A 23,749-nucleotide genomic window follows, 5' to 3' on the forward strand; every position below is an offset into this window, starting at 1 on the left:
GCATTCTCTGGACTTGAGGTTCATCCTCAGGGTTGTATTATGTCTCCAGATCCCTGGAATTCTGTCATAACCTGATGTTGCAGTTGCCTGTGTGGATATTTGCTTAAAATTGACCTGTTCCAAGCCCAGCCCTCAATAATTCACCTGAGGCTGGGTAAAAATCCTGGACTTGCTCCCCACCAGCATTGAAGATGTACCTCTAGCACAGGCATGGCAGAGTCAGGGAGATGGAAACTGACCCTTCAGTCCAACTCGCCCACCTCCACCAGATATCCTAAATTAATCTAGTCCCGTTTGCCAGTATTTGGCCCACATCCCTCTAAACCCTTCCCATTCATGTATCCATCCAGTTTCCTTTTACATGCTGTAATTGTACCAGCCTCCACCTCTACCTGTGGCTGCTCATTCCATACACGCACCACCCCCTGCATGAAATGTCGTCCCATAGGTCCCTTTTAAATCTGTTTTCCCCTCTCACCTTAAACCTATACCCTCGAGTTTTGGACTGGCCCACCCCAGAGAAAAGACCTTGGCTATTTACCCTATCCACGCCCCTCATGATTTTATAAACCCCTATAAGGTCACCCCTCAGTCTTCAACAATCCAGAGAAAATAGCCTCAGCCTATTTAGCCTCTCCCTGTATCATAAACCCTCCAACCCGGGCAAGATCCTTGTAAATCTTTTCCGAACCCTTTCAAGTTTCACAACATCCTTCCTATAGCAGGGAGACCAGAATTGCACACAGTATTCCAAGAGCAGCCTAACCAATGTCCTATACAATTGCAACACGACCTCCCAATTCCTATACTCAATGCACCATCCAGTAAAGACAAGCATAGTAAATGGTTTCTTGGGTTCAAGGATGTAGCTTACAGCCATCTTCTGCTGGCAATAAATGTTGGTCCAGCCAGCAACACCCACCTCCCACGTGTAAATCAAAAAGAAAACTTTGTTAATGAATTTACAAGCACTCGTGAATGTGTCTCTTCTTCTCGTTTCACAACCTGATAACTTTCCATAAAATGGCTCACTAGTGTAATCCAAGTCTGGTGTGCTCCTTTCCTCACACCATTGCTAAGTTAGATGGAGTCGGTTTTGTTTTAAATGTTTCAGAGGCTGCAGATGCGAAAACTGAATGAACATCTGTGATGGTCTTCACACTCACAGTGTGGCTTACAGTGCAGCCAGGTTTCAGAGTCCATGCCACTCTGTACCAAGTGGGGGCATCTGATTCAGGCTGGAGATTGAGGCCATCTGACCACCTTCCGCAACCCTCTTTAAAGAAAACCAAACCTTCAACATTTTCTCATTAGTTTCATGTTGGAGTCCCAGTAACATGAGCAAGAACCCGTTTGTTCTCTGCAGCTTGATCCAGTGTTGCTTACCTAATCACTGAGATAGCAAGAACGGCCGATGCTGGAGTCAGAGATAACACAGTGTGGAGCTGGAGGAACACAGCAGGTCAGGCAGCATCAGAGGATCAGGAAAGCTGATGTTTCGGGTCGAGTCCCTTCTTCAGAAAATTTTTTATTTACCTTTTTCTTTTGATGCTGCTTGGCCTGCTGTGTTCCTCCAGCTCCACACTTTATTATATCTAATCAATCAGCATGATGATGATCCCAGCATTGAAATATCCATCTAAGAGGAAATGTTCTACACCTCATGCAAATTCCTTCAGTGGAAGAACTTGAAAATTGCAACCCAGAAGGCATGTTCTACATTCTTTCTGAATGTTAACTCACCTGCTTCCTTTTCTCAAAATCAAATATGTGGATTAGATTATTCCCCCTTCTTCATTCTATGGAACAGCAACAAGACACAGTTTCAATGTTGTCTATGACCAAAGCTGAGCATCCATATTTAACTTTGACACTGCTAGCGCTTTCTGTAGCTGACTCTGAAGTTCAGCCTAGGGTTCGGGTCACAGCATTTGGTGCTCGTATTTTTAGAGAGGCTGAGAGTTGCACATTCTGTTGCCACTTGAGGGAATATTATTTTACTAATGAGCTATTTACTAATGCTCTCTCGCTCTCGCTCTCTCTCTCTCGCTGTCTCTTTGCCAGTTTGATTAATTGATGGCATTTGCCCCTATCCCAATAACACAAGCCTGAAACCAAACTCAAAGTCCAAGCCCAGGGTTTGGGTATCCCCTCTCATTCTGCATGTGGATTTTGTTATGTTTCTGATTTATGGATCTATTTCCCCTGAATTTCTGCGTTTTATATCAGAATCTCAGGCTTGGATTAATGGCATTTATATGTGATAGACACCATGAGTGTCAGTGGTGGAGGGAGTGGATGTTTGTGGATGTAATGCAGGCTGCTTTGTCCTGGAGGGTTCAAACTTCTTGAGTGTTGATGGGGCTGTGCTCATCCAGGCAAGTGGGGAGTAGTCCATCACACTCCTGACTTGTGCCTTTTTAGATGTTGAACAGACTTTGGGGAGGTAAGTCAGTTGCTGCAGGATTCCTAGCCTGCAACCTACTCTTAGACGCATAGAATTCCTACAGTGTGGAAGTAGGCCATTCAGCCCATCAAGTCCACACTGATCCTCTGAAGGGTGTCTCACCCAGATCCAACCTCTACCCAATCCCTGTAATCCTGCATTCTCTAGGGCTAATCTACCTAGCCTGCACTTTGCTGGACACGATGGACAACTTAGCATGGCCAACCCACCTAACCTTCACATCTTTAGATTGTGGGAGAAAACTGGAGCACCCAGAGAAAATCCATACAAACCCAGGGAGAATGTGCAAATTCCACACAGACAGTCAATCGAGGGTGGTATTGAACCTTGGTCCCTGGTGCTGTGAGGCAGCAGTGCTAACCGCTGAGCCACCGTGCCACCCTTATAGCCATTGTATTTAAATGGCTAAGCCAGTTCACTTTCTGGTTATTGTTAACCTGAGGATCTTAATAGTGGGGGATGCAGCATTGATACTGTTATTGTATGTCACGTGGCAATGGTTACATTATCTCTTGTTGGAGAGGATCATTGCCTGGCACCTGAATGGTGAAAATCTTACTTAACACTTGTGTTGACAAGTCTGGATGTAAGCCAAGCCTAGCTGTATTTGCACGTGGACTGCTTTAGTATTTGAAGAGTAGTGAATGTGGCTGAACATTGAGCAGTCATCACCAAATGCTGTTTGATGGCCTCACTTTGACTGAGGGTAGACTGATGGCGTTGTAATTGGCTGGGTTGGATTTCTCCTTATTTTTGTGTCTGGGTACATAGGCAATTTTCCATATTGTCAGGTAAATGCCAGTGTTGTGGCTGTACTGAAACAGCTTGGCCAGTGGTATGGCAAGTTCTGGAGCACGGGTTCCTATTGCCAGACTGGCGTCAGGGCCCATTAGAATTAGAAGGGATTAAATAGTTAGGTGGTCATTTTTGATCAGCACAGACCCAATGGGCAGAAGGGCACTTTTCTGTGGTATAGGTTTCTATGAATCTCTGCCCTATGAACCTCCAGCCATTTCTTGCTATTACGTGGCATGAATCAAATTGGCTGAAGACTGGCATGTGTGAGACAGGGGACCACTGGAGGAAGTTGAGATGAGCTATCCATTTGCCATTTCTGGCTAAAAATTGTTGCAAATGCTTCAGCCTTATCTTTTTGCGCTGATGTGCTGGTCTCCCCCATTATTGAGAACAGGGATATTTGTGGAGCCTCCCCCAGTGAACTGTTTAATTGCCCACCACCATTCATGGCTGTCGAGTTTAGATCTGATTCATTGGTATTGGGTTTGCTTAGCTCTGTCTGCTTATGCTGTTTGGCATCCAAGTAGTCTTGTTTTGTAGCCATGCCAGGCTGACACTTCATTCTCAGGTACGCCTGGTGCTGCTTCTGGCATGCCCTGCTGCACTCTGCACTGAATCAGGGTTGATCCCCTGGTTTGGTAGTAAAGTTGGGCCATGAAGTATATGGTTGGAGTACGGTTTGAGTGCTGTTAATGGCCGTCAGTGCCTCATGCATGCCCAGGCTTGGGTTGCTAGATTTGTTCATTTAATACTGAGATAGTCCTGCAACATGTTGCAGTACTGTCTTTAATGTGAAGAGGGACTTGATCTCAAGGACTGCGCGGTGGTCGCTGGAATCAACACTGTCATGAACTGATTCAACTCCAGCAGGTAGATTGCTCTGGGTGAGGTCACCTATGTTTTCACTGACTACTGGTTCCTTCACCACCAACTGCCTCACACCCAGGCTAGCGGCTGTATCTTTTAGGACCGTACCAGTTCGATCAGCAATGCTGCTGCTAAGATATTCTTGAGAGGGGACATTGAAATTCCAGAGTACATTGTACACCTTTGCCACCCTCAATGTTTCCTTCAAATTGCGTTCATGAAAGAGAGAGGCGGCGGTGGGGGGGGGGGGGGGGGTTGTTCCAGTGCGCTGAATGAATTGAATTAGCTTTATTGTCACACACTCACATGAGTACAGTGAAATGGTTACAAGTTGCCAGTGGGGTGTCATCTGGCGTGCAAGGGTACTTACATACAGATTCTTGAGTACAAATTCTTCGGAAAAACATGGAAAAATAAAGAAATAAAAAGTCCGCCATTGCAAACCTTCAAAAATACTAAATCACAGTAATAAATTAGAAAGAAATAAAGAAATTCAGAATAACAGTCCTTCCACAGTAGTATACTAAAGAAATAAATAAAGAAATGTAAAATAAAGAAGGAAATTAGTCCATTTCACGGCTGAGGGCTTGAGGATCATGCCCCCGTCCACCACCATTGGAATCCCAGGCCTGCCCCCCCACCCCACCCACACAAGGATGCCAAAGAAAGGCTACGTGGAGCCATAGACTGTCACTGAAGGGACCACAAGGAGACCCAGACCAGTGCCAATGAAGGAATCCCAGGCCACCACCAAAGCTGGTCCATTTTCTTTTGTTCCTTTTGAGACTTGCTAGAAGTTTGACATGACTGAGTGGCTCACTGGTATATTTCTGAGGACAGCCGGGAGTCGGCACATTGCCTGTGAGTCTGGAGTCATAGGACAGACCAGGTAAGGATTTCCTTCCCTAAAGGATGTGGTTCAAATCCTAGGGGTAGGTACACCGGTCAAAGCACCTTTGGAATAGTGTGTAGCTTTAGGGACCATACCTCCAAGCAACATTTTTCTCCCCTGCAACTTGTTCAGTTTTTATTTTTGTTAACATCAGCTGGGCCTCTAAAACTGGATAAAGCTAATCCCAGTGTGAAACCTGACATTTTCGATTTTAATTTTTTTTAAACCATGAAAGTCAGTGAATTAATCCATTCACAAGAGGCTGCCAAAGACTTTTGAACTCAATCAACAAAACATTTATCAAACAAGAAGTTGAAAAAAAAATACACTGATTAAAAAGCTTAGAAAGACTTCATCACAAAACCCAGAAAAGAAATTAAAGTCACTTTATTCCCTTTATCCCAACATTATCCATGTTCCCTTTTTCAATGAGCAAACTACAAATGACACTTAAAAGTTATCCGTTGTCCTTAACAGTATCTTGTGTGGGAGACTTTCACAATAATGGTAACTTCTTTTTGAGTGAAATCTTTAATGTGTTAACACACTGCAAGACATTGGAGATGGTTAAGGGGGTCACCAATGAGGTACATTACAAAAATTGTTAAACTGTATCAGCAGTTTAACCCCCTGCTCCCTCAGGTTTGCCTTCATCATTATTGATTTGAAAGAAATCTACTATTATTGTAAATGGCCTTGTTCATCTTGAATTTGTTACTCAGTGTGCTGTAGAGTTCCCAATGAGTCTGTTAGACCAGACTGAATCCAAAGAATCCCTGCAGCCCCTTTTGCCCAACAAGCCCACACTGACCCTCAGAGCACCCCACCCAGACCCATCCCCCTATAACCCACCTAATCTACACATCCCTGCACACTACGGGCAATTTAGCACGGCCGATCCACCTAACCTCCACATCTTTGGGCTGTGGGAGGAAACCGGAGCACACAGAAGAAGCCCACGCAGACACAGGGAGAACGTGCAAACTCCACACAGACAGTCACATGAGGGTGGACTCGAACTTGGATCCCTGGCTCTGTGAGGCAGCAGTGCTAACCACTGAGCCACTTTGCTGCCCCTTGTTAATTATTGGCATGAGCTGGCAGTAAACGAATCAGACCAGATAGTTTGGGGGGGGGGGGGGGGGGGGGGAAGCACCTTGAATTCAGTTCAAGCCCTGTGTGTATAATACAGACATTCTTCTCTTTTCTGGCTTGATTACTTGTGCTTCTTCATAGTGGTTTGAGCCATCACAGTTTGGAACATGGTGGGCTGTTTTGTCGACCAGCATGAATTTGGCAGGCAGCCTCGGCCCTCTCATCGCCACGACGATGGCCCTTAGCTACAGCTGGCGTGTAACCCTCTCGCTTTCTGGTTCCATTGCGGTTGTGTTGGCATTCATTTGTCTGATCTTCATCATTAATGAGCCCATGGATGTCGGACTACCTAACATCGAGCCAAGCCTAAAGAAAGGAAGCAGGAAAGGTACTATACTGCCCCAGTTAATTGTTAGATTGTCTGGCTAATTAAACCTCCTATTCTCTCTCCCAGCATTGTTCACCTGTTGGCATTTTCACTTTTCCTGCAAGATTTACCCTTCAAACCATCCTTAAGGTATTAAATCAAGCTGAGAATGTTGTACTGTTATTTTCTTTCCTAATTTCCCCCTCCCTTCGGCTATTTTCATTTAATTTTTCAGGGGTGTCAATGACCAGGCTAACATTCGTTATCCATCTCTAATTGCCCTTCAATGGAGTTTCTTGCTGGTCCCATTTCAGAGAGCATTTGAGGGTCTGCCACATTGATGTGGCTCTTCAGCAAGGTCAGACTGGCTGAGGATGGAAAATTCTCTTCCTTAAAGGACATCAGTGAATCACGTGGGTTTTTACAATAATTGATGGCAGTCATTATGGTCACTTTTTCTAAGGGCAGTTTTCAATCCCGGATTTATTGACTGAATTAAAATCCCAGCAGCTACCATGGTGAGATTTAAACCTGGGTCCCCAGGGCAGTAGCCCCAGCCTCTGGACTACGAGACCACTGACCTTACCATTACACCACCATCTCCCCTGTTGAAGGTTCTTCTTCTTTGGCGAGTGGCCCCCAGAGCTATAGAGTCTGTAGCCCTAATGTATCTTCTCCAGTAGAACCGTGAATAAATGTGAACTTAAAAACTGAGTATTATTTGAAATATATCGCAGCAAAAGCAATCCTGACCTCTGCTGATTTCCAAACGTGTCCACTTTAGGCATAGGCTTTCAGCTGCTAATGTCTAATGTATCTTAACTTAATACAGGATCAGTTGTTAATTTGAAGTCTGAAGTTGGTAGATTTTGTTTTGGTGTTTTATGAGATGGGGCAGATGAGTCTTTGGAAATGGGATATCAGCCAAGATCTCATTGAACAGCAGAACGAGCTGAGAGGCTGACTGACCTATTCATTCAATGGGAAAGATTTTGTGAATTTTTTTTTGTAAGAGACAAACAAGTGTATCCTCCTGCATTAATGTAGAACGACTGAGGATTCCAAACATTCGCAAGAATAAAAACATCGCTTGTGGTGCTGCTGTCTTGTGGCACCAAATCATTTGAAAAATGAAGGGGGAGGAGGAGAAATTCCATCTGCTTATATTAGCTGTAAGCCACTCTTCAAGCAAAGACCCTATCCATAACCACGCAAATACCTTGCTCCCTCAGAAACCTACAATAACATCACATTGGCAAGTGAGTCTGTCTATAAAATGCCCATTGAAAAACATCGTCTTTTCCAGGCAATAGTATGAGTCATCAAGCCAGTGGGTGCACTGTGGCCTCGTTGGTAGCGTTCAGATACATCTGTGAGGGGACTATACTGAGATCTTTTCATGGGATTGAATGGAAATGGACTTCAAACATTTGTAGAAACTGGGTCTTGCAATTGAGTTAATTCCAGGTGAAGTTTCACATTTTAAAAAATATTTGTCAGTGAATGTTTTCACTTAAGTTGAGGATGTTGGCATGGATTGGAAATTAAAGTCGTGTTTGATACTCCTCATGGTGGAGGTGGTTTTAACATGCGCTGTATTGAATATCCAACCTTCCCACTGAGAGGGAGGAGGATGGTACATAATAGAATCGCTTCTTCCTCCATGCTGCCCTGGTATTACCTCCTTTGTTAATGGTGTGTAAAAAGAAAGAGTACTTTTTGCCCATCATGATGTATTGTGATTTTGGGCATTAGATCGTATTGTGCATTTCTTGAGACTTGATTTGGAATTTCACATGTACCTCCCTCTCTTTGTGGAAAGGATGGGTTGTCAGGGGGGTGGAAATACTTCGCTTTTTGCTGAAAGAAAGCTATATCACTAACTCTGTCAGAGTTACGTTCAGTCCACAAAAAGCCCATGTGGCACAGTGAATGGTGTCCCAGACTGTCAGCCAGAAGCTCCAGGTTCAAATCCCACTCAAGGACCTTCATGATGAAGAAAGGTGCATTTGTGGCAAGGCTAAACCGTTCGATAATTAACCTCCAGATCCCTCCAGTGTGCCTCTGGCAGGCTTTTAAGTGCAGGAGAATTGCCTGGTCGATGGTAGCTGCAGTGCAGTGGGTTCCCAACATTAAAAGACTCCATGTCAGATTTCTGCCACCCAGACAAGTGAAGGGCATTGTATAGTTTAGTAATTGCAGTGCTAGTAAAGAGAGACTGCTGGGACATGAGGTTGCTAAGTGAGAAGCAGGCATATGTAATGCTGTGTTCTGTAAATAAACTGACTAATAAAAAAAAAGTATTAGTGTCCAATAATCACCAACTGGCCAGGGAATGAGTAAAACCTCTCTGACTCTTATTGGCTAAATGTTAGCCAAGTTGCCATTCCTCATTTGAGTTGTCATGAGCAACTGAGGGAATTGACTCAGCACAGAGCATGGGATCAACTCCTGTGTTTTTTACCCAAATACTAAATTGGGCAATACATTGATCGACTGTGCCAGCAGGGATGTTTGCCAGCATTGCTTTATTAATATCAACCTTTAGCTTCAAGTACCAGGGACGCACAGACAGACAATGGAAGGAGGAGGTGGATGTGCGCATTTGAGATGAGGCAATGAGACAGCAGCTAGTTTCCTGATAAAGAGAACAGCATGTTTTCTGGGACAGGATTCGAGGCAGTAGTTAATAGCTGAAAGCTGGTGTCAGGCGTGCCTAGAGTTAGAAGTTCTTTCCCAGTGTTCAGTTGAGATTTTAAACCTTGATGTGATTGTCTTGGTCTCCCCGTTTGTTAGTCACTGTCCGTATGAAACTCAAAAAAAAAGCACTTGTGAATATCAGTAAAAATGGAGTTTCATAACTGAAACACACCACTCAGTAAGGGGGAAGGTTCTGTTCTGTTAGTAGCTTGTTTCAGCTGGTTAATGTTTTGGATGACAATTGGAAATGTTGATGTAGTCATTCATCCTGGTAAATATTAATGCAAAAATGAGACCATGATTAAAAAACTAAGGTTGGCAGGAAATGCATGCTCAGTGTAATATGTGTGTAATATACATTTGTTGTCAGTTGCCAAGTATTCAATGCAGAGCTGAGCTGTGAGATCTGTTACTGTCCTGACTTCACCAGTCAATTAACATTTGTTTTTCTAAACATATTATCCATACCCCTCCACCCCCTTTCCCTACGTTGACACAGGTTCTACTGGGGACGAGAGTACTGTGAAGGAACTGCTACAGACCCCATACCTGTGGGTCTTGAACATTGGGTACCTGGTAGTGTTTGGAGTGAAGACCTGTTGCACTGACTGGGGGCAACTCTTCCTCATTCAGGAGAAGGGACAGAGTGCACTCCTTGGTAAGATGGTTGACATGTTTGACAAATAAATTAAGATGAATGGATGTAAATTGTGTGGAAGCAAAAGGAATCTTGCTGACGGAGATAGTAGGAACTGCCAATGCTGGAGAATCTGAGATAACCAGGTATAGACCTGGATGAATACAGCAGGCCTGTATCAGAGGCATCAGAGGAGCTGGAATGCTGACATTTCGGGTCAGAAGAAGGGTACAGACCTGAAAGGTCCGGTTTCCTCCTCCTCTGATGCTGCTTGGCCTGGTGTGCTCATCCAGCTCTACACCTTGTTATCTAGGAATCTTGCAGACCTCTGTTTTCCTCCCTCAGAGACAATATGTGCGAAGTGGATAACACCTTTAAAGTATCCCAGTTCTGCTGAAAGCTCTTTAGCCTGAAATGTTAACTTTATTTTTCTCTCTCCACAGATACTGCAAGACTTGCGAAGTTTCTGTAGTGTTTTCTGCGTTTATTTCAGATCTCCAGCACCTGCAATATTCTGCTTGGGTTTCTGTCTTTGCTGGTGTTGTTTTGAGGGTGGACTTTTGGCAACTTGAACTAGTTCTAGAATCTTCTAACCTTACTCTCCCCACCATATACGTAGCAGCAGTGATGTAGAACAGCAGTTTCAACATTGCATCTTCATGCACTGTACTGGAATAATGTGTTATATACCGAGGTTACAAACATGCAAATTAGATGCAGGAGTATGTCACTTGGCCCCTTGAGCCTGTTCTGCCACTTGAATAAGGTCGTGGCTGACGTGATGTCTCCACATTCCTGCCTACCCTGATAACCTTTTGCCCCCTTGCTTATCAAGAATCTTATCTACCTCTGTCCTAAAAATATCCCACACAACTATTACTGTCAAGCCAGGGGGTCAACCTTGGTTCAATGGGGTGTGAGGAGGGTACACCAGGAGCAAAACCAGGTGTGAAAACTGTCCGGTGGTTGGTATCATACCTGGCACATAGGAAGATGATGAAATGTGAGGCTGGATGAACACAGCAGGCCCAGCAGCATCTCAGGAGCACAAAAGCTGACGTTTTGGGCCTAGACCCTTCATCAGAGAGGGGGATGGGGTGAGAATTCTGGAATAAGTAGGGAGAGAGGGGGAGGCGGACCGAAGATGGAGAGAAAAGAAGATAGGTGGAGAGGAGAGTATAGGTGGGGAGGTATGGAGGGGATAGGTCAGTCCAGGGAAGACAGACAGGTCAAGGAGGTGGAATGAGGTTAGTAGGTAGGAGATGGAGGTGTGGCTTGGGGTGGGAGGAAGGGATGGGTGAGAGGAAGAACAGGTTAGGGAGGCAGAGACAGGTTGGACTGGTTTTGGGGTGCACTGGGTGGAGGGAAAGAGCTGGACTGGTTGTGTGGTGCAGTGGGGGGAGGGGACGAACTGGGCTGGTTTTGGGATGCGGTGGGGGAAGGGGAGATTTTGAAGCTGGTGAAGTCCACATTGATAGCATTGGGCTGCAGGGTTCCCAAGCGGAATATGAGTTGCTGTTCCTGCAACCTTCGGGTGGCATCATTGTGGCACTGCAGGAGGCCCATGACCGACTTGTCGTCGAAAGAATGGGAGGGGGAGTGGAAATGGTTTGCGACTGGGAGGTGCAGTTGTTTATTGCAAACTGAGCGGAGGTGTTCTGCAAAGCGGTCCCCAAGCCTCCTTGTGGTTTCCCCAATGTAGAGGAAGCCACACCGGGTACAGTCACCACCCTGGCTTGGAAATATATTAGCATTCCTTCACTGCCACTGAGTCAAAATCCTCGAAATCCCTCCCTAAGGGCATTGTGGGTCAACTGACAGCAAGTGGACTGCAGCGGTTCAAGAAGGCAGTTCACCACCACTTTCTCAAGGGCAACTAGGAACAGGCAGTAAATGCCAGCCTAGTCAGCGCTGTCCAGTCCCACAAACAAATAAAAAAAAGATTGCACGCAGTACTTATATGTGGTCTCGCCAGTGGCCTGTGTAACTGAAGCATCTTCCCCATGTATCAACTCGTGATGCACAATTTGGACTCTCAACCGTCTCATTGAGCCGAGGGTGCCTGTGACATTTTATAACATTAAATCATAATGGAAATTCAAGTTGTTATTGGCGGCATTGCATTGTAACTGCATATAGGTCAACATTGCAGGCAGTTCCAAAGATTACACAAACCTGGATTCCATTCTTATTTTAGAATGAGTTATTTTTGTTAATCAAAGACAAGGTCTTGAGGCTCTTACAATGACAGATGTGTGACGGAGTATTGAGCTGGACAGACTAGAGCCAGCCTTGATTTGTCTGGTTTGCACTGCACTGGCTTATTTCAGGGCGAGACAGGTGAAGACCAGCAGCAATCTCAGTTGATTTCATTTTTTGATCCTTTCCCTAAACCATTAGAAGTGATTCGTTGGTGCTGATAAGGAGCAAACCCTGGGCCTTCCTGACTTTAGTGAACTCTGTAGCAACATCTTCCTTTTATGTTTGCAGGGAGTTCATTCATGAGTGCCCTGGAGGTTGGTGGTTTGCTGGGCAGTGTGGCAGCTGGGTACCTTTCTGACAAAGCTGTTGCTCGGGTATGTACAGACCAGTGTTGGAATGCTTCAGGTGGGTGATTGGATTGCGTGAGAGGTCTGTACAGTCAACAAATGTGAAATTGTGTTTACTGGTTTTCACAGAATTATAACAGCATTGAATGAGGCTATTCGGCCTTACGCTCTTTGCAACGGCACCTTGGCTCGTTCAATCCCCACTCCCCCACCCGCATCCCATAGCTCTGCAATGTTTTGTCTCTTCAACTGATTATGCAATTACCTTTGCCAGCCATGATTGAATCTGCCTCTAACGTGTGCAGGAAATGCATTGCAGATCGTAACCATTCATTGTCCTCCTTTTCGAAATCCTTCACATTCCCACCGAAAGTGTCAGAATTGGACACGATGCTGCAATGCACACTCAATTCTGAATGATCCTGTTGGATATTCTATCACTTTGCTGGCTATTCCTTGGAGATATTAAGGAGATTAGTTATCTTTTTGGCCTGGAAATGACTGGCTCAAATTCTTTAACGATGATAATAGGCTCCTGCCAGGGACAGGCAGCTAACAGAGGTACATCGGTGTCTCAGGAGGATAACATCTCCACCTCTGTGCCTCTTGGATAGTTTGATCGGGTGCCTTCGTTCCTCAACAGAGCTACGGCTAACCCACTTAAGCTTCAATGCCTCAGGTGAGTTAGCCATGGTAAAAAATCCCATGCGGAATTACAGGGATTTTGGGGCAGTGGGGGTGGATATTGCCTGACCGTCCATTCCTGATATGACAAAGTAAGTTGTGAGTTAGTACGTTTTCAAATTGGTGTTTTTCCATTTTAAAATGAAAGGTAGATATCACAGTGAAAAGGGTAATGCTAATTAAATGCATAATAGGGCTAAGATAGCACAATTTTCTAACTTTGGCCTAATAGTCAGTCTTTCAGTTTGTCTAAAGTGACAGTTTTCACTTCAAAATGTATGAGTGTGAGCTGAAAGCCTAAAAGCACTTGGAATAAAATTCTCGCACGTAACTGGATATCTTGCAGCAGGGCAAATGTATTCCTCAATATCTCTTTAAATTGTAAATATTTATAAGGGCACTTGGTACAGAGAACAATCCCCACCTTTTGCTGTGATTCTTAAGAAATGCTTATCAAAAGGTAAATTTTACATTTTTATAACAAAATGTTGCTGAACTGTTACCTTTGTGTAAAATGCCAGAAAAGGGTTCCAACTGAGCCCAGAATACTGAACTTAAAGGATGTTTGCATGAAATTGTACCCAGCTGCAATTAGCTTGTGCCCCTGAAAAGCCTTGTCTTGCAGCGGGAAGCATTTCTGCCTCTGGGTCAGAAGTTACAGTTTTGCGTCCACCTCCCAGAGGATGTGTTCATGACATGGCCAAACAGGTTGACTGTCTACCTGTAAATCCATCTGATATTCCTGTGACAGGTGTAAGGGCAGGAGAGTCTCCCAGTCACTCAGAACCACGTGGTAACTGCAGCACAGTGGCCTCTCCTCATTTAGAAATCATCGCAATGCAATTCTTTCCATGGCTTTGTTCAGTAGGAAGTGTCCTCCACACTTTGAGAGACTACCAGAAGGAAAAGTGGGTCCCTGAAGCTAGGACATCATATGGTAAGTTTGAGTCATTTTACAGGATGGCTGTCGGGGTATAGTAGGTGAAGTTAAAGGCACATTGTAATTCATGTTGTAGGGTGAGCTTTAATTTTCAGTTACAAAAACAAAGTTGCTGGAAAAGTTCTGAGGAAGGGTCACCAGACCCGAAACGTTAACTCTGTTTTTCCCTTCACAGGTGCTGCCAGACCTGCTGAGCTTTTCCAGCAACTTTGTTTTTGCTCCTGATTTACAGCATCTGTAGTTCTTTCAGTTTTTGCTTACGTTGCTTCACCTGAACACTTTTTGCTTGGGATATAATGCCAAAAGTACCTACCATTTAGAACAGTTTTACTGTGTGTATTGTGTTTTTAAAAAGGCAGTCATTCATTGCTTTCGTAAAACAAAACCCTTTCCCAAAGAAAAACTTTGTTTCTGTCAATGTCTTCCAGAGTGGTCTTCGAAGCCACGGAAATCCTCGCCATGGACTCTTGCTCTCCATGATGGCTGGAATGGCTATATCAATGTACCTCTTTAGAGTCACAGTGACTGCAGAGTCTACCCAGGTAACCATCCTGAACTAGCAGCAAAAACAAAAGTTGCTGGAAAAGCTCAGCAGGTCTGGCAGCATCTGTGAAGAAAAATTCAAAGTTAATGTTTTGGGTCTGGTGACCCTTCCTCAGAAAGGGTCACCGGACCCGAAACGTTAACTCAGAATTTTTCTTCCCAGGTGCTGCCAGACCTGCTGAGCTTTTCCAGCGACTTTTGTTTCTGTTCCTGATTTACAGCATCCGCAGTTCTTTCGGTTTTCGTCCTGAATGAGGGTTTAATTCATGCTGCTGTTTTGTCAAAGGTGTTGTGGGTGTCTGAGCTTTCTCTGATGTTACAGTTCACCAAGGGCTGGGATGGTCTGCATGAATTTTCCTGACTAGCATTCGTCTCATTCCATAAACTCTTTATTTTTTCGGAAGGTGGGGTTGGTGCTGTAAAACTGTTCTACCTCTTCTGCCTGGCCAGTCAGCCACCTTTTACATTGCAATCTATTCAGTGCCATCTCCGTGAATCCCACCAGGAGGGACACAGAATTCAGAGCTAATGGGCAGCCATCAGATTTCTTCTTTTTAAAAGATAAAGAACTACAGATGCTGGAAATCTGAAACAAAAACAGAAATGGCTGGAGAAACTCAGCAAGTCTGGTAGCATCTGTGGAGAGAAAGCAGGGTTAATGTTTCCAGTCCAGTTTGGTCAACTCCAGACCTGCCAAGTTTCATCAGATTCAAACTTTTGGCTTTCAATCAAATTTATCATAAATTTTAGAAGGTTTTGATCCTGTCAATTTCAGTATTTACATTGGGATGGAAGTCTCCAGCTAGCTGATGGGTTATTGTAGGGAATATGGTGTCATGGTGATGAGAGACCTGGCATTTAAAAAAGATAGGAATGGTTATTAAATATTCCTGGATGCAGTGTGTTCAGGAAATTTAGGGATAGAAAGAATGGAGAAGAGGCTGCAATGCGAATTAAGGATAACATTACACTACTTGAAGTGGTGTTTTAGAAGTGGTTAGTAAAGCATTAAAATTGCTAAGCCTTCATAAATATAGGCATTTGGTGCAATAGCGAGGAAGTTACGCTGCATCTTTATATAAACTGTGGTTCAGACTCAACTGCAGTATTGTGCCCAGCTCTGTACACTGAACTTCGGGAATGATGCAAAGGTATTAGTGAGAGTCCAGAAAGGATTTATAGGATTAGTTCTGGGATTCAGGAGCTTCAGTTCTCTAGATAGATTGGAGATGCTAGAACTGTTGTTTTTTGAGAAGAGAATATTGAGTGGAGATTTGATAGAGATGTTTAAAATTGTGAGGGAGTCTGAAAAGAACAGAGACAGGGAAGGATTGACAGTAGGATCAAGGATCAGAAGATACTGATTTAAAGTGACCAGCAAAAGAAACAAAGATAATATGGGGAGGAAAGGAAGTTTTCCCAGTGAGTGTTTAGGATCTGGAATGCACTGCCTGACAATGTGGTGGAACCAGATTCGACTAAACGGACCTGGATCAAGATTTGAAGTGTAACAATTTGCAGGGCAACAGGGAAACAGCGCAGAAGTCAGAAATAGTTGAGTTGCTTTTGCAGAGAGAGGCACAGAAACAAAAGGGCATCCAAGCATTCTGTGTTCAGTCACATAATCACCAAAATTCTTGTGAAAACTTTTTTCTTCCTGTACATTTCCTTGCCTCTGTGTGATTGCCTGTTCTTCCTCTTTATTTCCTCAGGGGACTGAGATCTGGACATTAATCTTCTTGCCTGTGACTCACATTACCAACTTAACAGGAGACGAGATCTCTCTCTCTCTCACTCTTTTCTCCCCTGTGATTCCTTGCTCCCTCTGCTTTCCTGCCTTTCATTTCTCGGCATCAGTTTTCTAAACCCCTGTTACGTTTACCTTCTAATATGCGCAGAAGCGTGTTTGCATGAACATTCCCCAACATTTATTCAAAGCTTACAATCATTCAGTGTGAGTCCAGTGTAGTGAGTTATAGTTTTGTACTTCTACTGTAACTTAAAATGCAACGGATGAGAAATATAAAAGAACTTATCACAAGGATGGATGGAACTTGCAAACATGAGGAAATTTTGATAAGATACGGATGGCTCGCTTCCTGTCCCCCATAAACATTTCCACCATCTACACAGTCCCAGTCAGGAATGTCAGGAAAACTCAACAGTATCCAGGACAATGCAGTCAACATGATCAATAGCCCATTCACCATTGCCATAGAGGGACAGCAACATGTACCATTGACAAACCTCCTTCAACATCACATTCCAAACCCGTTACCTCAACCTTCAAGAAGAACAAAGTTAGTAGATTCATTGGAAGCCCATCCTCTGGAAGTTGCCCTCCAAGGTTCACACCATCCAGACTTGGAAGCCTATTACTGTTCCTTCACTGCTGCTGGATCAGAAATGTGAAGCTCTACATTGAGCAGCAGGAGGACAGCTACTGTCTACTTCAAGCTAAACACTTAAAGGCTATATCCATGAAAAGAATGCAACTACCCCTCCCCGACTGGTTGGAATCTCGAGGCCACGAGGGGCAGTGTGTACAGATCCAGGATTGAACTGCTTAGTCATCTCTAGACCCACAGCTCAAGTTTGGAAGGAAGTCATCCCCAGTCTGAGGGAACTGCCTTCAAAGAAGCTGATGAGTTGTGCCATCACTCCATTGGGCTGCAGAGGTTCACCATCTTCATGGTCACCTAGGGGTGGACAACATACCCTGGCCTTGGTAATGAGGCCCAAACCCCCTGTATAATGAAAGCAAACTTTGAATTGTACAACCTTGATGCATTTTTAACACCTTTCTCTTTTCTGATAGCTATGGATTCTGTCCTTGGGAGCTACTTTTGGCTTCTGTTCTTATGGGCCAATTGCACTGTTTGGAGTGATAGCCAATGAATCAGCACCTTCTAATCTGTCAGGGACATCTCATGCTATTGTGGCTCTGATGGCAAATGGTAAGAACAGGAAGTGATTGCGGTCGGCTTCAACTTTTATACCTGGCATTGTTAACACTGCCCTATTCTGTGGCACTCAAAAGTTAAATTGTACTGTTGCAGAGATTAGGGTTCAGTATTCTTTCTGGGTTGAGATTGGAACACGTTTTTGGATTTTGAGTAAACTTTCATTGGGATTCTCCAGCCCATCCTCCCCAAATATCAACAGAAGACTGTTGGGAAAAACTAGTGGATGCCCTGAAGAATTCCTGCATAAGATTATCTGTTTAATTCTCCAGCAGACAGTTTCACACCACATTTGGAATTTTACTGCATTTGGAGCAGGAATAAGTCCGAACTTAATTTGAAATTGTTAACTTTTGGAATGATTGTGAAGAAGGAACCAAATTTCTCCAGGGCTAAAATCCTTTCCAAACACATGTTCTGGAAAGGAGTGCAGGCCAGGCCAAGAGCATAATTCTTCATACAATTACACCTAATCTCAGCCGGGATATTAATTCATGAAATTCCAGTCATGTGGAAACAGCCGTTGGGCTCATTTGAGTCCACACCAACCCTCTGAAGAGCAGCCCACCTAATTCTTATAACCTCACATTTCCCATGGCTAATCCACCTAGCCTGCACATCCCTGAACACTAAGGGCAATTTAGCATGGCCAATCCACCGACACTGCACATCCTCGGACTATGGGAGGAAACTGATGCAGACACAGGGAGAATGTGCAAACTCCACACACTTGCCTGAAGGTTGAATTGAACCCAGGTCCCTGGTGCTGTGTGGCAGCGGTGCTAACCATTGTGCCACTGTAACTGCCCAAAAAGCACGTGAAAACCAAACAGTTCCTCAGAGGGACAGAAAAGATGGTCCAAAGGGCCTTTTTCTAGACCACAATGAATAATAGAAACCCTTTCCTGAAACTGCTATATGTAGAGCCACAGAGATTTGCACATTTCTGGCAATGACTCTGGGAATGATAGCTGCCTTACACCCTCTGCTGGGTGTGCAGTTTGGACGGTCTTAATCCCGTCACAGGTGGGCAGAGCTCCAAAAAAGTCAGCTGCAAATAATTGCAATCAGCAATTTTAGACTGACTGTGGAGATAGCTGATGCAGTGAATTAACAATGAATATCTGATTGTAGAATCCCTGCACTGTGGAAACAGGCCATTCAGCCCAACAAGTCAACACTGAGTCTCCAAACAGTATCCTACCCACACTCATCCTGTTAGCCCAGCCCTGTAACCTTGTATTTCCCATGGCTAATCCACCCTAACCTGTGCATCTCTGGACACTGTGGGTGACTTAGCATGGCCAGTCCACCTAACCTGCACATCTTTGGACTGTGCGAGAAAACTGGAGGAAACCCACGCAGGCATGGGGAGATTGCGCAAACTCCACACAGACAGTCACCCAAGGTTAGAACCGAACCTGGGTCCCTAAGACTGAGAGGCAGAACTGCTAACCACTAAACCACTGTGCTACCCCGTGGGTTACATGGGAAGCTACATGTTATTGGGACAGAGGGAACTTTACCATGGTCCAGCCAAGTTAGATCTACCTTGACTCTACTAAAAACTGAGGAAGGCAGTGCCCCAGTGGTATTATCACTAGACTGTTAATCCAGAGACCTGAGTAATGTTCTGTTGACCAGCGTTTGAATGCTGCCATGACAAATGGTCGAATTTGAATTTAACCGAAACCTGGAAGTAGGAATGTAATAGCCATGAATCCATTGTCTATTATTGGAAAATCCCATCTGGTTCACTCATGTCCTTTAGGGAAGGGAACTGCCGTCTTTACCTGGTCTGGCCAACATGACTCCAGACCCACAGCAATGTGGTTGACTCTTAACGGCCCTCTGGGTGATTAGAAATGGGCAATAAATGCTGCCTAGTCAGTGACGTCCTCACGCTGTGAACAAATATTAATAATTTGCACGCTTGGTCACTAACAGCTCTTCACACCCTCGTCCACGGGGTAACTGATGGTGGCCAAAAATCAAAACTCTTTTAATAGGAGTTGTGGGAATTCAAACCATGTATTTAGTTGAAGATAACGGAGTGTGGAGCTGGAGGAACACAGCAGGTCAGGCAGCATCAGAGGAGCAGGAAAGCTGATGTTTCGGGTCGGGACCCTTCTTCAGAAAAAGGGGTCCTGACCCAAAACATCAACTTTCCTGCTCCTCTGATGCTGCCTGGCCTGCTGTGTTCCTCCAGCTCCACACTGTGTAATCTCCTCTGACTTCAGCAATCAGCAGTTCTCACTACCTCCATGTATTTAGTTCAAATCTTTCTCTTGACCTGCAGCATTCATTGGTAACACAGTTCTGCTTTGTGTCTCACAGTGGGGGGGTTCCTGGCTGGCTTCCCATTCAGTTCGATTGCCAAGGTCTACAGCTGGGACATGGCGTTCTGGATTGCAGAGGTCACCTGCGCTGTCACCACAGTGGCCTTTTTCCTGCTGAGAAACATCCGGACCAAGATGGGCCGCCTTCCCAAAAAAATTGACTGAAATTCAGCCACACTCACCCAATAGAGAGCCTGCTGCTTGTCATCATATTGCTAAAGACCTATGAGGGTGTGGTTCTGATATCCCCGTTACTGCGAGTCCATTTCCAGCAAATCCCATCACTAAATTTCCCTTTTCCACATCTACATCTCCGACCCCTTCACCCTCTTTGCTGTGTGAGGTTCAGCTATTTATCCAAGATATTCAAAGTGTATCTGGGCTGCGGGTCAGAAATGACCTGGAAAATTTTATTCGTCTTTGTGTTAAAAGATTACAGTGTTTCTCCTTCTTCCAGTTCAGTGGTTTGGTTGGTCATGTTAAGGTTGGCCTGGACTGTATAGTACTCACTTCTAGTGTGCACACCAGCTGTAACAGGAGCTAGGAAGCATTGAGAGTGGGACAGGCAGCAACATCACAGCAGAGGGTGAATGGGAGGATGCAGTTGTCAAGGGTGGATTTCCGTAGGACCCCATCAACAACGTCACTTAAACTGCTTGCTGTCTTCCATCATCTTGGAAGACGAGTTATCACACCTAATGCTGCAGGAGGAGCCATACGCTTTTGTTTTCCTTCATTAGCTTGCCTTTCCTGCCAGAGGCTATAGCTTGGGGGTGACCGCACCTCATGCCTGACTGTGTTGGAGCATCTCCTCCTTTTACTGCCTGCTGTAGGTATTTTAGAGAGATTTTTAGATTAAATGCTCAGAAGGGGAAGAAATAGCAAGCCTTGTAAATGTCACCTTGTGCAACTAATGGAACAAAAGAATGACCAGTGCATTCACTTTTCCTCTTAATCAAAATTTTCCCTTCTTAATCAACCTGTTTTGCAGCATTCCCTGTGGTTCTCAAGCCCTGGGATAAGAACTGAACCCCAAGCTTCTGGTTCAAAGACAGGGATGCTCCCACGACAAGACCATCTCTCTATAATCGTGCTACTGTTTTAAAATACATCTTCCACTGACTCTAGTTGATTCTAATCTGTACCCCACGGTGGAAAACCTGGCAGCCATGGAGTTTATAGATCATGCATAAGAATTAACTCGCTACCTAACTACATTACAGCCAATGAAGTATGATTGCTGTTGTAACGTAGGACCACGTGATCATATCCACAAGGGTCAAAGATCAACAACACAACCAACAATAGAACCACATACTGACGTGTTTCATTCAATATGTCCAAGCCTTTGATCGTCCCAGTTAAGATTTGATGATTGGTCCTGAGATTGGTAAACTCTCAATGCAGGAGATAAGTGTTGTATCTTGTAGATCACATGATGTAATCTCCAGGATTGTCTCCATGGTGTCTTGTATATTTTATTTCTGGTTCTGGTGTCTTCACCCTGTGTAGTCTGTGATTAGAACACGCACTGACATCAGATAGTATAATGACTCTCAGTAATGTGGGAACAGAATTTTTTTTAAGCTCAGCTGGTGAGCCATTACCCATGTGATGTGACAGCAGCTTCCTTTTGGTGAGTTTTTCCTTTTGTTGCCAGTCCCATTCAAAATTTATCTCAGTCTGTTGTCTCAACTGGTTATTGAATAGAGCTTATTAACCACATCCTGTTCTTCTTGATGGTCAACTATCTTAAAGAACAAAAGATAATCAATTACATGTCAACAGTGATACAGATGAATACTGTGAAGTACCTTTACAAAAAGTGTGTGTTAACGTTGGGATTATAGTTGGATACAGTGTACTGGAATGTCGAGCTCAGCTCAAAATTTGTCATATTAACAGTTAAGTGAAATATGTGTGGTTGTTTCAAGAACCATCTGACCACATAGGAAGAATTCAAACACTAGTTGTAACCATTGCAGACAAGTGGCATTTCAACTACAGCAAGTAGTTATCTAGTGTCATGCAATCTCAGCCTGTACTGGTTAAAATGTATTTGGAGTAACTAAGGCTCCATTCACATCATCTTACTTTTGTGGTTAGTTCATTTGGCCCCCATATGGAACAACCTTTTCCTTTTTACAAGATCCCAGTTAGCACACTGTACTCTGTACCAGAGAGAAGCCAGACATTCTGCCCCACAGCTGCTGTCAATAATACGCTTGTGTTGTACATCTGGCGATTGAAAGCAGTGCACAGTGACTCATCTTCCAGTGCTTCCCTCAGTGTAAAACAGTTGAACCTCTATTCTGCATCTCTTCCATTGCTGAGATTGAGTTTGATGGGAGTGGATTCTGGCCTGATTGCTTAACCTATCCAGGGTACAAATGAATGGCAGTGCTGAGATACCTGGGTACAGAGGTGGATTTCAAATCAATCAGTCTTGGTACAACTGAACACTATTTACATTAAACATTGAGGGTGGCTGGGTAGAGTATCAAATCCTGTTGTATATCATTGCAATAACTTTAAAGAGACATTTGTACTCCTAAATTTGAATTTCCACGTTGATGTAGTTAATTAAAATTGTACACTAATGCTGTTTTAATGCTTAAATTATGCTTAATTAGAATAGGATTCAATGTTTTAAACAATGAAAATGTAATTAAGTTCTTAATGTTTAATTCATGTATTAAAAATAGAAAACAGTAGTCAGTGACTTAAAGTAATACCAGCTGCTGTCACAATAGGTGAAAGTACTGAAACATATCCTTTTGCTGGAGTACGGTGCAGGAGGAAAGAGGGTGGCCAATTCAAAATAAAAATGCACTTTTAAAATAATTCAGTGTGAATAGCAACCCGTAATTATATCTTAAACACATACGTGAATCAACTCAGTATTTTGAGTGTAGCTTCCAGACTGCAGTAGGCACTGGTGAATATAGTAATCTGTTCAGTAAAGCTTGTGCAAAGTGTCAGAGCCAACAGCTTTCACTGAGGCTTGAATAACAGAGTCTTTTACAGAAGGTCCTGCAGCCAAGAGCTGAGAAAAGTTTATTTCTATAACAGTTTTGGAGCTCAGACTGCAGTATGAATCAAGTACATTACAAGGTGCTGGAAATTACAATCTCAGTTACAATCTTGCACTGCCCTTGAGTCACTTCCAGACAGGGGTATATTTTAAACCACATGACATCCTTCAACAGAATAGACATTTTCAGATCAATCTGTCTACCAATGTTATTACAAGTGTCTGGAGAGAATGAGACTTGAACCCAGGTCTCCTACTCCGGAGGTAGGAATACTGCACTACAAGAATTTCTACAGACATGGGTCATCTCTGCAAAGAATGGAAGTCAGCTGTCCACAATCACTGGAATACAAGACAAAAATGACCCCCTTGTTATCAAACTGGGACTGTGGTTTGCAACAATTTTGAGCACTAAAGCTTAGTTCAGTGTTGACTAATTGAGTACTTTGAGAATTACACTCTGTCATGATATAAAAATATCCCAGTGACTGTGATCAGACCAAATGCTCTAGAATTATAACCAATGCTGTTTGGACACAATTCAGTCTCCATATTCACCAATTAAGCTGAATTGTGAGTACAATGAAGTACTTTTTTTTAAATGGAATAAAAATCAATGTGACAATATATTGAATTTAAACAAGGTATTAAAAAGCTTTCATAATAAAGCAGGTCTGTATGTGTTGGTACTTCTACCTCGGTACAAATACATTTTTTTTATTAAAAGAGAATTTGTGCCCATCAGGATGTTGAGGAATGAAAAGATTTTCCATATCAAAGTTCCTAGTGTCAGTATCAAGCACTCTGTTCAGGTCTCGTCACAGAATTGGCAGGGCACAGGACGCCATTTTGCTCATCGGACCAACACCAGCTC

The 23,749-nt window shown here is 43.8% G+C and overlaps 1 protein-coding gene across 4 annotated transcripts in view; it reads left to right on the forward strand.

The window, feature by feature from the left end:
• Positions 1–23,543, forward strand: part of LOC125466844 (glucose-6-phosphate exchanger SLC37A4-like) — a 33,603-nt gene extending 10,060 nt beyond the window's left edge. For 3 of the 4 annotated variants that reach the window (XM_048561939.2, XM_048561938.2, XM_048561940.2), the window contains exons 4-9: positions 6,261–6,507; positions 9,686–9,844; positions 12,314–12,399; positions 14,425–14,538; positions 17,358–17,496; positions 19,840–23,543. In XM_048561939.2, coding sequence (XP_048417896.1) covers positions 6,261–6,507; positions 9,686–9,844; positions 12,314–12,399; positions 14,425–14,538; positions 17,358–17,496; positions 19,840–20,006 — 912 coding nt within the window. In that variant the 3' untranslated portion in view covers positions 20,007–23,543. The other variant, XM_048561941.2, reaches the window with a different exon arrangement.
• Positions 23,544–23,749: the final 206 nt, after the last annotated feature.

The sequence above is a fragment of the Stegostoma tigrinum genome, chromosome 32 (genome assembly GCF_030684315.1).
Source record: "Stegostoma tigrinum isolate sSteTig4 chromosome 32, sSteTig4.hap1, whole genome shotgun sequence".
NCBI classification, from domain to species: domain Eukaryota; kingdom Metazoa; phylum Chordata; class Chondrichthyes; order Orectolobiformes; family Stegostomatidae; genus Stegostoma; species Stegostoma tigrinum.